Below are 14,889 nucleotides of genomic sequence, written 5' to 3'. Positions count from 1 at the left end.
GCTCAGATCCTGAACTTCACATTGAGAATTAACCAATTTCTAAAAGCCCTCCCAGTCAATTCCCCTTTTAGCTTCCCTTCCACAAACCTGTAGAGAAAACAACATTCTTGGTGATAAGCTTGTAGTCTACAATGGAGAACTGTGGCAGTTCAATCTTTGTCACTCCTGTGACCGCATTATCACCCCCACGCCAGTAAAATTCAATGTCATCTGTTGTATAGCCATCTATAAAAACAGAATGGAAGAGTTAAGATGCATATCTCTTCTGACATCATGGAGAACAGCCCAGAAAACAACTTCAGATATTCCTAAAATTAAACTGTGTATCACATAACAGGTATAAATACAGCCACAGGTAACTCTAAATATAATTTCAAATGGCCATCCCTAGTGCCTTCTAATTTTGCTTTTTAAACAAAGATATATTATACACAAATATTAATAAAGCAAACTGTAAAAAAAAAACAGACAGCAACTGTACATTCATCTAAAGATAACTTCTGATTCCAAGCTTGGACATGAGTGTGGGTTTGCTGTAATTTCCATCCTTGGGCTGAAACATTGGAAGTGGTAAAAAAACACAACCAGGTCACCAAGAGCGGCCTGGTTGAGATGTTTTTCTGACTCGTGCAACATGATCAGCATAGGAAAGAGGACATGCAAGAGAAGTTCAGCATGCAATTATCTCCTGATAGTTGCTCTGTATCTTAAGGTAGTTTGTAATCTGACTATGGGTGAAAACAAGTTCTACTTCAAGTCTGTTTGCATTTTACTTATAAAATCACCATCATTCTTTGTCTGAAAACATCTTGAACACAACCAAAGACAGTCACATACAGCTAAGGCACTTGTCAGAAGCAACTATAGCAAATGCAACAGTCATCACTCTGGATGGCAGAAAAACCACCCACAAAACCCTAACCAAAGTAAAATCCCATCACCTACAAAACCCCCAAGTGACAGCACGTGTTCACATAGTCATAAAACTTATCCATGAAATGTGCATCTGGGTTCACCAAATAGCATCTGAGCTAAGTTGCATACTCCAGAGTTGGTATAAGAACTGATAAGCAGACATCAGAACTAAATCAGGAAATGAGACATTCATGAAGGTTTGTAGACTTTTAAAGGTTTCTGGCAAAAAAAAAAATGTGAATAAAAAGAGACAGAATAATGGCTATGAACTTTGAGGGAGATGACATAATAAACTTCTATAAAGAGATATACATATATATATATATATGACCTTGAGTTTAAATTCTCACCCACAAACAAAAGACAAAATTAATCTAAACACCATTCCAGAGTGCTCAAGTAGTACTTAATTTCAAGGAAGAATGGAAATTATGCATTTTGCAATAACCTAGAAAGCTGTTTCCATACATCGTTAGTTTTTGGTAATCCAAGTATAATCCAGGTGTACAGAAGTAGCAGAAAGAGAGTTCAAAGACAGAAACTCAATAATCTGTAAAAACACTGAAATGACCATAAAAAATATAATCCATAATCCAACATACAAAGTTTTTAAGTGTGTTTTGATAGTTATGTTCTTAGAGCATATTGATAGTGATTCTGGTTTTCTGTATGTGTCAGGTCTTTTATTCTGGTTTTCATGGGGGTAGCAGCACATCTAAAGTAATTCCAGGGTGGAAAACTCACAGCACAAAATTGTTGCATATTGACCAAGAAATTCTGTGTTTAGAGATAAGAATAGCTTCAGTGCAATCACTTCTAATAGCTAAGCAAGACTTCCTTAGTGCAGCCAAGACTGCTGTTGGCATTGATTTTGAATTCCTCTGTAGGATCAGCTGAATTATTTCTAAATAGTCAAATCACAGACTTACCTGGAAGACTAGAACTGTTTTCTTTTCACAAGGAAATAATGTATTTTGGTGCTTAGATGAGATTTTCCACAACTGTCTAACTGTATGAGAGCTTTCCTCCCTATGTCTCATTTCTTCAATTAATCCTGATTTACTTTTTCCATAGCATAAAGATAGCAAAAGGTACAAAGCAGGAGAGCAGAACACTTTAAAAGTGTCTTTCCTTCCAAAAAGGCCTGAAATAATGAGGCACTTCCAAACATTGAACATTTTAAGAAATTAGGAATGCTTGTACTTAGCCACATAATTGTGATTACCATAGCTCCTGAACTAACAAACTTACCATAGCTCCTGAACTAACAAACTTGAGCTGCAAAACACAGCTTGAAAACCTTTGACAGCATATTGCAATCTTTAATTCAACTTTAAAAAAAAAAATCATTCTTTATTGTGGTAAAAGCTAATATGAAGTTCTGGCTCTGACGCTGTCAATGTAATAGCTTGGTAACTCCCCTCCTCTTTCCTAGACTGGGTGTCTGACTGCCTCATCCTGCATGGCCCAATCCTTTGGTTCTCCTGGCCAGGTGTAAATGATGTATTGCAGCAAAGGAGCTTTCTTTTTGAAAATAGTTACTTATCACCCCAATCCATTCATAACAAAAGCATGGAAAGAAGGCTCTCTGTTCTTTCTGTGCTATACACAGGACCATCACACCCATTGGTTTACGTTCTCCCAGTGGAGCAGCAGTTGACAGAGAGGGAAATTCCTGTTCACACTGGGGCACTGGCTATTGACAGCTTGTTTCTACTCTCTGCTGGATACTAGATTTTAAATACTTCTAGATCTGCTTCATTTGCTTTAAAAGGTACTTTTCCAGGAAGATCAATGATACATGGATGGAGACCATTAATGATTGTGTTCACAGTAAGACATGCCCACTTCAATAAGACATTTGAAGTGAACACACTCGTTTCAGTATTTTTGTGAAGCACAGATCCCTCATTTAGAGTATAAATCTTTTTGTTAATCTTTCCAAGAGTTACATTGAGTGAGGAATACATGCAGATTCCACAGACCTGAAATTCATTAAGTCATCATGATATCATTTACTTTTCTGGTCACAAACCTATGACAGAAAAGAGACAGTTTACTTATGTTCCCTTGTCTATTTACCACTTTACCTTTGTTGAGTTGCACTCTAGGATTTCAGACATGAAAATGAAATAAACTCTAAAATAAAATAAATAATAAACTGGATGGTCTTGAGATGTAAAAGCAAGGATATATTGTGAGAAATTAAATAAACCCAAATCCTTACAGTGTTTAGAAAGAATAATATTACACATCTTGTTATGAGGGTTCACTCTTAACTTACTTTGTGACATTGCTGAGTTTTGCTGGTATTCTATCCCAAATCTACCCTGCCCTCCAACAGCAAGCTCCAGAAACTAACATCATTTAGTGAACTTAGTAGATTAATCAAGGAAATTTATTTAATTTTGAGGGTATTTAACTCTTAAACTTCATAGCAAATAAAGCAATCTCTTTTCTTTCTGACAAAATAAATGCTACACTCCATTACAGAAAAAAACAACAAAACCCATCCAACAAATCTGCATGTAAGAGAAAACATGTCTATGAAAAGCTCAAGTAGCTCTTTGTTTTACTTTTTAGAACATCTGTCGGTTCTGCACAACAGCCTACACATGGTTTGCCTTGAATTGTCTAATGATACCAGGGCTCATGCAGAACTCCAGGTTTTATGTTCCAGCAGACTGCCAAATGCTCTGGCATTCTCCTTCTGCCTTGAAAATGTGGCTAAGCTTCTCCCTGTATTCTCACAGCTTCAGTACTAGGCAAATATCAACAACTACTTCTTGAGGAAAGCAGAATTCCCTTCGAAAATTTCATCCAAAAGTTCGAATTGATGATTTCAGAATACACAGCTCTGGGCTGCTCTGGGGAGACTGTGCAGAACTCCCTGACGCTTAAGTTACTTAAGCTGAGACATTGACATTGAATGACAAGACTTATTAGGCACCAGGAAGAAGAATTTTATGAAGTCTATTCAAGCTTTCATTAAAATACTCCTCTCTCTTTCCAAGAAGGATAAATTACCCTGTTCATTTCATAACATGGGGAAGGACCGAAAACAGAAAGTCATCTGCACATGAATGGTATTGTGTACTTCTAAAGTACCCAAAGATAATCGGATATAAGTCTAGTATCTGTGAAAGATCTGCCAGAAGATAGAACTGGCCTATTCATGTCTCTAGAGGATGTTTTATAGGTATTAAAGTCCAATTACCTGTGGCTCTAATAAACTCCATCTGCAGGTATTTGGGACTCAAAACAGCTCTACCCACGAGTTAAAATTCTTTACAGATCAACCTATTTAAAATAGTAATAAGTAGTCTGTAGAGAATAAACTGTGGCTCTGGACAAGGAAAAGGCAGATCTGAGGAATGTCAGCTCAGTATTTCTAGATTATCAGGCCACATGTCAGTGATGTAGAAAGCAAAATACACTAAACCCCAAAATGCTGCAAGTGATTTTTGCAAGCATTTGAGTTTAGCATAGCACACTATTTGATTGGGATTGTGAAAGAACTGTTGTTTTACTACATATTAAATTGTATGTAGCACTGCTACCAGCACAGAGAATCTGATTTATTGCATTTCCCTAAATCATTTATATATCAGCAGCAGCATGATGTACTTCACATCCAGGAAGTTCCATTTCTTATTTCTTCCTGCATCACACATCAGCAGTCAACCAAATCAAACCATTTACCAAATCAATCCATTGTCCTGGCAATATGACACCAATCCTGAGAGAAGAATAACATTCTCGACTCTCATTAACAGGGAGTTTATCATTGCCTATACTTCAAAAAATAGCAGATGATGAAGCATTGTAGAAGAAAAATAAACAATGGGTAGAACATAAAATAAAATAAAAATATCTTCATAAAGAAACTACAAGAAGGCCTATTTTTTCCCCCCAGTCCATTTAAGAGAAGTCAACATTTGGAAACCCTTTAGACTCAACCAAAAACTACCGCTGTAGCATTACTGCCTGAACATGAGAGTACTTAGACAAAAGATGGTTATAAGAAGCTCCACACAGTGGAAAAACAGAAGCCAACTTTGGTGAAAAACTCAAGATTTATCAGTAAGATTCACTACCTCACAATGCTTTTGTTTTACATGACAGCTAGGCTCAATTTTACAGTGATATATGGCCACACAGACATCTACAGCATGTGCATTGCATATGAATTCAAGTGGTCCACTTTACTGAGGACTAAAGGCAAGACATTTGTTTATTTGTGGAAAAAACAATTACATAAACATGCAGAACAGTGAAAATGTGGCTAAAATAGACAGAGTATTCTGACCCCATGCATTAGCCTCACTCTGCTCTGATCAACAAACTGCCTGACCGTGGCTTGGCACAGCATTGGGCAATACATGCTTGCATTCAGCATTGTGTCCCAGCTAAGGACAGCTCCTTCAGCGCTAACAAAGAGACAAAAGAATTCTGTTGGGAGCTGTCTTAATCCTAAACCCATTTGCTCAAGCTTATACAAAAAAGTGTCCCTTTAATTAAACCTTTTATCAGCAATTTTGGACCCTATCAGCATGGAAGTACTACAAAGCATGGTTTTGGCCACTTCAACATTTTCTGCTGAGCAGGTCTGGAAGCTTGGTGACAGCTGGCATTGCACGATCTTTCCGATCACCTGAGGTATTTGTCTTTTGCTCACCAACACAGAACACAGGAGAATCAGTTCTCAGCAGGTTCTGGAATTTAATACTGTGTTAAAGCAAGAATTTACAAGAAGAGGAGCACAATACCATGGAGAAAACCAGCTGCATTGCACACGCGGCTTTTGACAAAGCTCACTACATTACTTCACAGCACACAGGAATCTATCAACTCACAGGCAGGGAAGGAGGACTGCTGCTATTAATTACATCTCCTTTGCTCAGACACTTACAACAAAATAGCTTCCCAAAATGAAAATGAAAGAACTGAGGGAGGATACCTATGCCAGAACATTTTGATTAAGAATATACAAAATATTCTTACCTTACAGTCTCACAACACAAGGCTGGATGGGTGGGCAGAGGCCAATACGATGAGATTGAACAAGGCCAAGTGCAGGGTTCTACACTTCAGCCACAACAACCCTGAGCAGGACTACAGGCTGGGGACAGAGTGGCTGCAGAGCAGCCAGGCTGAAAGGGACCTGGGGGTACTGGTAGAGAGTAGCTGAAGATGAGCCAGCAGTGTGCCCAGGTGGGCAGGAGAGCCAATGGCATCCTGGCCTGCATCAGGAAGAGTGTGGCCAGTAGGACAAGGGAGGTTATTCTTCCCTGGTACTCAGCACTGGTCAGGCCACACTTTGAGTACTGTGTCCAGTTCTGGGCCCCTCAATTCAAGAGATATGTTGAGATACTGGAATGGAGGCAGAGAAGCTGGTTAGAGGCCTGGAACACAGTCCTGTGAGGAGAGGCTGAGGGAGCTGAGGTGTTTAGCCTGGAGAAGAGGAGGCTCAGGGGCAGTCTCATTGCTGTCTACAGCTACCCGAAGGGAGGTTGTAGGCAGGTGAGGGTTGGTCTCTTCTGCCAGGCAACCAGCAACTGAACAAGGGGACACAGTCTCAAGTTGCACTGGGGGAATCACAGGCTGGATGTTAGGAAGAAGTTCTTCACAGGGTGACTTGCCCTTGGAAGGAGCTGCCCAGGGAGGTGTTGGAGTTGTCGGAGTTGTCATGCCTGGAGGTCTTCAAGAAAAGCCTGGATGAGGCACTTAGTGCCATGGTCTAGTTGATTGGACAGGGCTGGGTGCTAGGTTGGACTGGATGATCTTGGAGGTCTCTTCCAACCTGGTTGATTCCATGATTCTATCAATTTACTCAAATGTAGGCCACAGACTGACTAATTGAGATACTTGATAGCTACAGGCCCTGTACCACGAGATGAATACTATACAGAAATACTACATTAATTATTAATTTTGCTTATATAAGAGATGATGGAACATCTTTAGTAGAAATATCTGTGCATTTCATTTATTTTCAAGCAGAAAACCACTCCTGGCTCTTTTATCAAGGATTTCTTCAGCAGTTTTGCATTGGCACAGAACAAACAGCAAAATTACTTATAAAACCACAAGCAACATGTGAGGCATACTTTGAAATTCCCAAACCCTTCAGAACATTCAAACTTGGTTCAGTGCATCACTTCATTCTTCACCATCCATTTATTCATTCAAAAACATAGCCAGAAAGAATGTTTGAGGTGTTTCTTTGAATTTGCAGAGATCTTCAAAGCTGAGTAGAATACAAGTCACCTATTGCTGAAATCAATGGGGTGATATGAAGGAGAGAAGAAAAGTCAAGAGTTTTTACACTGCTGAACACATTTGGTACCAGAGAAACTGGGAAAAGCACATCATACCTGTTTCTCTCTCCTCTTTCTCATCCCTCAAAAACTCTGTCTTTCTGCATAAAACATTAACATTCTTTTTACATTTTACTTCAAAGAGTTTTCACCCTGAGGCTTTGGATACAAAAGAGGATATACAATTTTCTGACTACAGGGAAACTCAATTGATTTTTGGATTAAATTGGTAACATTCTCAAAAAACAATCATCCTCAAGTTGTACAAATGGTTCCTTACTGGAGAGAATGGGATGGGGAGAAGAAAGAAGGGAAGAAGGAAATGTGACTCCATAATTAGTGTAGGACAACATACAGCTATTAAGAAAAGGTGCTTTGATGGACAAGTGAAATTAGAAAATTGATTCCAGAGCTCAGAGAAGGCTTTTCATGGTGTTAGCAGAGCCGAGCCAAGTTTAATTTTCAAGAAGGTATTCCAGGCTGATTCTTGCTTTCAGCAAGTTTGGTAAGTTATAGGTATGCTGGCACAACCTATTAGATGTCATTGCTGATAATTTTCCTGGTGTTTTCAATTAAAATAATTTGTACTTTAGGGTGCTTGCTGCATAATGTTTTCAGAAGTAAATTTCCATCATTACAACGACTCTAGGAAAAGACAGATCAGAAAGAGACAGCAAGAAACATCAGTGTAATAACAGTCAAAAACCTTCTAGATTCTATGACTCAGTAATTTCTTGCAATCTTTCTGCTCCCATAAGCACAGTACTCCCACCACTGTGAATTACCTAAAAACCTACTAGGTTCAACACTGTGGAGATCCTGTAACACTTAAGTGTTCCTCACATAACAGAGAGATGAGTAAGTGCGGCACAATGGTGCCTGGTGATATGAAGCTAACAATGCCTAATTCGCCCGAAGCTGGTACCATGTCATCAGAACTATGCTCTTTCTGTGACTCCAGCAACAATTAGGTACCACACTGTTCAGTGCTAACCTCTGCAGTGCCACAGGCTGGCAATTTTTGTGTAGCTTGCAGTACAGATCTTTCCTAGATGTATGGGAACTCACAAATTGTACACGAGAATGCTCTTCATTGAACTGTTAGAGTGAGTGCAGAGGAGGGCCGTGAAGATGCTCAGAGGGCTGCAGCAGCTCTGCTATGAGGACAGGCTACAAGAGTTGGAGCTCTTCAGCCTGGAGAAGAGAAGGCTTCAAGAAGACTTTATAGTAGCCTTGCAGTTTCTGAAGGGGGCCTACAGGATGACTGGGGAGGGACTATTTACAAGGTGTTGCAATGACAGGACAAGGGGTAAATGGCTTTAAACTGGAAGAGGAGAGATTCAAACTAGATGTTAGGAAAGGGTTCTTTACAGTGAGGGTGGTGAGACACTGGCACAGGTTGCTCAGAGAGGCTGTGGATGCTCCCTCCCTGGAGGTGTTCAAGGACAGGCTGGATGAGGCCTTGAGTGACCTGTTCTAGTGGGAGGTGCCCCTGCCTATGGCAGGGAGTTGGAACTGGATGACCTTTGAGTTCCCTTCCAACCTAAACCATTCTATGATACATTAGGTGCAGTTCTGTTTAAATGTCTGACGTTCAAGGGTTTCCATCACTACTGACAGTACAAATTATGTTTTAGAACCACGCACATTTTATACACTACCTAGAAACATCCCAGCCCACAGTTATGCCACTCACCTCATTTAGTAGAGGACTTCTGCTGAGGATAAGATTGATGATATATCAGCTTTTGTACGTTGATTAAGTCTGGACCATCTTTGAAGGGGACTTCAGTGTAGCACAGGTGGCAGAAAATGTTGTGTCAAGAGATATAGGTGGTGACTGTGACTTATATAAAGATAGTATTAAGTGTACCTATTTCTCACTTCTAACAGCAATATTAGAAAGAAAAATCCCTCCATCTGTAAATTTTAAAAAGCAGACTAGCATACACTACAACCCTGCAGTAAAGTTTATTGGCTTGCTTTTGAGCATATCATATAAAAAAGGAATTGCTAAGCACACAAGTAATTATACTAATCATGGCAAATATGTCTTTTATAAAGAGTTTTTAATGAAGGGGGGAATAAAGCAAGCTTTCTTCTATTTCTTATTCAAAGCAGACTGTGGTAGAATACTGAATGATGCTGAATGGGAAGAAAGGAAGAAAGGAAGAAAGGAAGAAAGGAAGAAAGGAAGAAAGGAAGAAAGGAAGAAAGGAAGAAAGGAAGAAAGGAAGAAAGGAAGAAAGGAAGAAAGGAAGAAAGGAAGAAAGGAAGAAAGGAAGAAAGGAAGAAAGGAAGAAAGGAAGAAAGGAAGAAAGGAAGAAAGGAAGAAAGGAAGAAAGGAAGAAAGGAAGAAAGGAAGAAAGGCCCTCTATAGATCTTTAAAAATAGTTACAGTATGCATTTTTTGCATAAGCAGCTCAGGACAATTGGATAAGCTGATTGAGCACAGTGGGGGCCATATCACCCATGAGAAGTTGGTCAGAACTGTTATGAATGACCAGAGGAAGCCACAAATACCTGAGTCAGTAAACACCACCATTATAGTCCTATGCTTGTTCTGTTGACAGTACATTCCCTCAATTAACATAATTTTGAAGACCTGCCAGTATCTTGAACCTCATCAGCCTCTTTCAGCCTCTGCTTAGTCTTCACTTAGCAAGTTTCTTGTGCCATGCTTCTGCGTATCTGAGTAAATTAATTTGGCAGTATCTAACTTGCAGATTTGAGGAAACACCTCTATTAATGAGGACACACATCCAAAATAGCTAAAAAATGAGCATATTTTGCATGTGTATTCTCATCGAACAAAGAATCACATAAGAAATCTCTTTTGTGCTTTTAAATGAGGCCTATGCATAAGTAATGACTCAATCTGAAAGTGCTGTTATCTTTTTACAGATAATAAAGATCTGACATGGGTGCAGAGGAAATACATTTTTGCACATTGATGCAAACATATACTGAATTTCAGAACTGTTTCCCAAAAATATAATTTTAAAGAGCGATAGAAATGTCATAACCCCCAACTTTTTGTGTAAAACTGTTCTGATGTTTGAAAACAGCTATTATCAACTACTGTCTCTAATCTTGAGTAGGTCATGTTTCCAGACTTTTATAGTAAAACATATATCTACACTGAGTGGGTGTAAATGATAAATTATTTTCTCCTCCCACTCTTTATTAAGGACAAAGATCACACGAGGAAAACAAATACATTTGTATCCAACCATGGTTTTAATCATTGCAACCTGTAATCTTCCTTCTATGTTTTGAGCTGTTTCCTACACTTTTATCTCATTAACATGAAATCTGTGCAGAGGAAAAGTGGTGTACAAAGCAATTACATATGCTCTGGAAATGATGGCAGGGTTAGATATTGAACATTGTTCACTAACAGGTAAATAAATCTCCCAATTTTCTTACCTAAGAGGAGACTCCATTGAGTGACTATATGTCCCTACCTGGCTTAACAATTGGTCAGTTTTTAACATCTCAAATCATTTAGTCTTACACATCCACGTTGCCCACAACCCATTATTGGCCTACCTTTTGAATGCTGATGTACATTAAGAAAAACAATGAACAACATCTGGCAACCTTAACAATATTTATAAAACTGCATTAATACTCTACTCTGCTTCATTATTCCCTGACCATATTCAATCCAAGGCTACAAGGAGGAAAATGTAATTTGTAGAAGAAAGCCCTGCTGGCTGGTGCCTGTGCCATTCCTTCAATTTAGAAAAACATATTCATTAAGATGCCTTAGCTCACAATGCAGTGTGAAGCAATGTTCTGGAATATCATCCTGCCTTTACCTGTAGCATTTAGGACATCATAATATCTATAACAGTTCTACTTTCAAGTAGAAATCTGGTTATGAAAAATAGAAGCAGTGTTCTCATCAACTGTCCAACAGCAACAAACTAAAAACTGTTATTGGTAAGAGCTTGACATCATTAGAATGTTAATAAACCCCAAGTTTTCTCACACATAGGATTAAGCTTAACTGAGCCTGCAAAAACCTACATTTATTTTAGTAATGTAATTTATATCAAACATTCTTTCTAAAGCCATCCAAATATACATAGATTTGGGAACTTTATAAAGTTTCCTATCTGGCTAAGTCCTCTGTCTTCTAAAAGCTTTTTCAAGGATAATTACATGTGCCTTTGCTGTGGAGAACTATTTACACAGTACCACGTGAATGAAGTTCATAGGAATGATAATTATAGACCCAAATATTGTTAGAACTGTATCAATATTTCCTAAAACTTGCAGTAGACCTGTAACATTCCCAGATGTCCTTCACACAGCCTGGTTAATATCAGAAGCTGCATTGCTGCCTTCTCAAAATACTTTGGTGGGAGCTGTGTGTGTGCCTCAAGGCTTAGAGGACTTTTCTGCAGGGAACTCTGTTGTGTCACCTATATTGGAAATGACAGCACAGGTTTGTTGGCAGTGTCCCAACTACCCTCCTAGGATGCTGAAAGAGGGGGAAATAAATTCTTTTGACACAAAACCCTCCAGGTTATAGAAATGGTATACAAAGAGAAGTTATTTGGCAGGTAACAAGATGCTAATGGTTGTGGATAGGTAAGCACAAGGTAGCAGGAAGTGGAAGTGTTTTAACAGGAGATGAGACAAGGCCAAAAGGAGGGGAAAGAAATCTACTTCTCTGCATTTAATTGTAACCCTGAAGAGCTCCAAGCATGCCACTAAGCAGCTACCTTCTCTGAAATCCATGACAGAGGCAACCCTCTTTCACATATTCCTCACTAGAATAGAAGAGTTTGCTTTAGTCCAGTTTAAAGTTCTGGCTTTTATGTAGCAGAAAGCCATGTTGAATGCTGCCCTGTAGGTAATACCTCTTTTCCCTGCTCTCCTGTATTCCTCTCTGGTTTGCACTGACATTCCCAGGTACCACAGCAAAAAGATTCCATCACTGCATTTCACATTTCAGAAGTTAAGTTAAACAAAATTGTCTATAACTTTTCTAACATTCATTTTTCTTCTGAGTAGCAACTCCAGGCATTGCTCGAGGCTATGCCTATTTCTTGAAGTAGATTTGACTGAGACAAGACAGTGTCAACCCTTGAAGGAACTTTTCCCTGCAAGCAGATTCTAACACACTCTGTTGACTTTTTTTCTGCTTCCCTTTAGCTCTAGTACCATAACTGTGTCAATATGCAAATATGTATTACATAAGGTGCCTCTTGGGCTGGAAAAGCAGGATATCTGCATGTAAAATGTTCATTAAAAGGATTCCAGTACAATATTTTAACATACATAAAAGAGAATCAGCCTCAAATACAAAAGTTAAAGCACTACATCTCTACAGTGGGAGCCCCGTGTGGACTGCACCTCTCTCTTGCCTTTGAAATTACTACCCTTCTTCAAGAGAACTTAAGAGAAAGCCACATGAATAATACAATAACATATAATACACGACACAGCAATGGAAATGCTCTTCTTAGCACTCAACAATCACTGTACTTTTCTGGCATAACCACACAAGTTCATTCTTGAAGAAATTATGACTCAAATTCTAGTTCATACAAACAAAAAATATCATCAAGCAATTTGGCAATACTGTCACATGAGCCTACAGTATTCCATGCCTGTGTTTGCATGTTCCTTATTCAAACAGCCTTCTTCTTTTGTACACTGACATTTCTATCACATCCTTACAAATTAAAGCTTATTTCACATGTGTGTCAGTATCTGTGTTTATATTCCTATTTTCCAACTGTCCTTCCTTTGGAAAGTGTTATCCTGTGTGTGTCTCTCTGAGATCCATCAGTCAGAAAACTCTTATTTGCAGGGAATGCAATGCTTCTGTGTAGAAGCAAAAACCTAAAAGTACAGTGAGCTCTCTTACTGTAAACATGAAAACTGGATTAGTCCCCTGCTCTGTAACACCCTCAGTCTCCAGATGGCTGTCATGGCTCAGGAGCATATCAGTGACATGTATCTAAGAGGCATCTTGTCAACATGTTTATTAAGCCATTGTCCTATCTGTGGTGTTCCCAATTTTGAGTATTAATTGAATTACTGCTGCAGTCTATGTTCCAAGTACATATATACTATAATATTTATTAAGAAGTATTTTATTGCTGCTATTGGATAAGGTAAGCATTTGTCTAAAGCTTAGAAAGTTGTCCTAAGAAGCTAAGACTAAATGGAAGGGACTGAGTTGAACATACCAATCTTGCTCATTAAGAGTTTTATCATGTCATTTTGATATAAGCTAGAAATGAGAGCACTGAAGAGCTGAACTGTCCCACATGGTTTTTAACAACCACTTTGATTTGGAACATATCATGGAACTGTTAGGATGAGTAGACAAGTGGAAAGGCCACAAACCAAATGTTTTCCTGGACACAAGGTCAGTAATTACATCCAACCTTTCTGTACACTGCTGAAATGTCTAAGAAATACTTTATTACCTTCCCTGTTCCAAGCACTCATCTAGAAACACAGACTGAGTCTAACTTTTTCTTTATAAAACACTAAGAGTTATTGAAGCAAAAAATGTTGCAGAGGCAAAGGAGAAGAAATGGGACATTTATCCTTGAAGAAAAACAAAAACCATCAAGGTCTACAAATTTGTATCAATGCAGTGCTGGTTGAACAACAGTCAATAAAGATACACATCAAAACCTAGAAGGTCTGAAAGGAGGACTACATGGGCTGTATGGACTCCTCATTTGGATGGAACTTTCTGGCCACTAACAACAGTTAAAGCTATTCTGATAAGTGCCATAAACATAAAAGGACGTGAACATAAAAGAGTAGGTTATTCCTAAGCCCAGAAAAACCAACAGACTGATACTCCTGTGGTCACAAGCACAGTAAATACCAGATGACTAGGAGCAGGATAGAGAGGAGCAGCTCTAAGAGGATGCACCACTGAGCTTTAAGCTCTATGCTCAACTTCTGCATTTCCTCAGGGACACCCCAAATTCTCTCTGCAATATTCATATATTCTCTCTGCAATATTCATATAGCTGGAGATCCCTGATTAAAACAAAACCCAAACCAAACCAAAATAAAACAACCAAACAAAAAAACAAAACCCAACAAACCGGCAACATTAGAAGCACAATTGTAATATAAATTACCATTAGCACAACACTTACAAAGTGGCAGAGGAAGGGCCTAATAATATTAAATGCTAGGGACATGATAATTTAACTGTGACTTTCCTTTCAAATTGGTTGGTTTGGGATGAAATTATATGCATAGGAGGCAGCCTTCCAGCTTCATCAGAATAATAAAAATCTATGGTGCACTGATCAAACTGGTGCCCTTTCCACTAACTCAAATGTATTCATGACCCTGCTCATTATGACTATTTGATGCACCATTAAATAAGGCTAATTGCGCTATATTGTTAATGTTTTCTGTAGGGTCATCAGTGCACTTCGAATAACATCAATAGCTGAAGATAGAGAATTAACATAATACCAAAATGTAAAGAGCCTGCTGGCAAGCTAGTGAGAAATCCATTAAAAAACAGTAGAATACAGGAGAGCAAGAAATGGACTTTTCATTTCTGAAAACATGTGTAAAAGTATGCTCTAAATTTCCAGATTTTGAAATGTGTAACCACTCTAAATAGCAGGGTATGATCTAATGCATAAAA

General features: G+C 38.6%; 1 protein-coding gene across 3 annotated transcripts in view; it reads right to left on the bottom strand.

The window, feature by feature from the left end:
- GABRB2 (gamma-aminobutyric acid type A receptor subunit beta2) overlaps nucleotides 1-14,889 on the bottom strand; it is a 143,708-nt gene that overhangs the window by 23,953 nt on the left and 104,866 nt on the right. For all 3 annotated transcript variants that reach the window (XM_064161748.1, XM_064161750.1, XM_064161749.1), the window contains one exon: nucleotides 88-225. In XM_064161748.1, coding sequence (XP_064017818.1) covers nucleotides 88-225 — 138 coding nt within the window. The remainder of the gene's footprint in view (nucleotides 1-87; nucleotides 226-14,889) is intronic.

The sequence above is a fragment of the Pogoniulus pusillus genome, chromosome 22 (genome assembly GCF_015220805.1).
Source record: "Pogoniulus pusillus isolate bPogPus1 chromosome 22, bPogPus1.pri, whole genome shotgun sequence".
In the NCBI taxonomy this organism is placed as follows: Eukaryota; Metazoa; Chordata; class Aves; order Piciformes; family Lybiidae; genus Pogoniulus; species Pogoniulus pusillus.
This window is presented reverse-complemented; position numbering and strand designations above follow the sequence as displayed.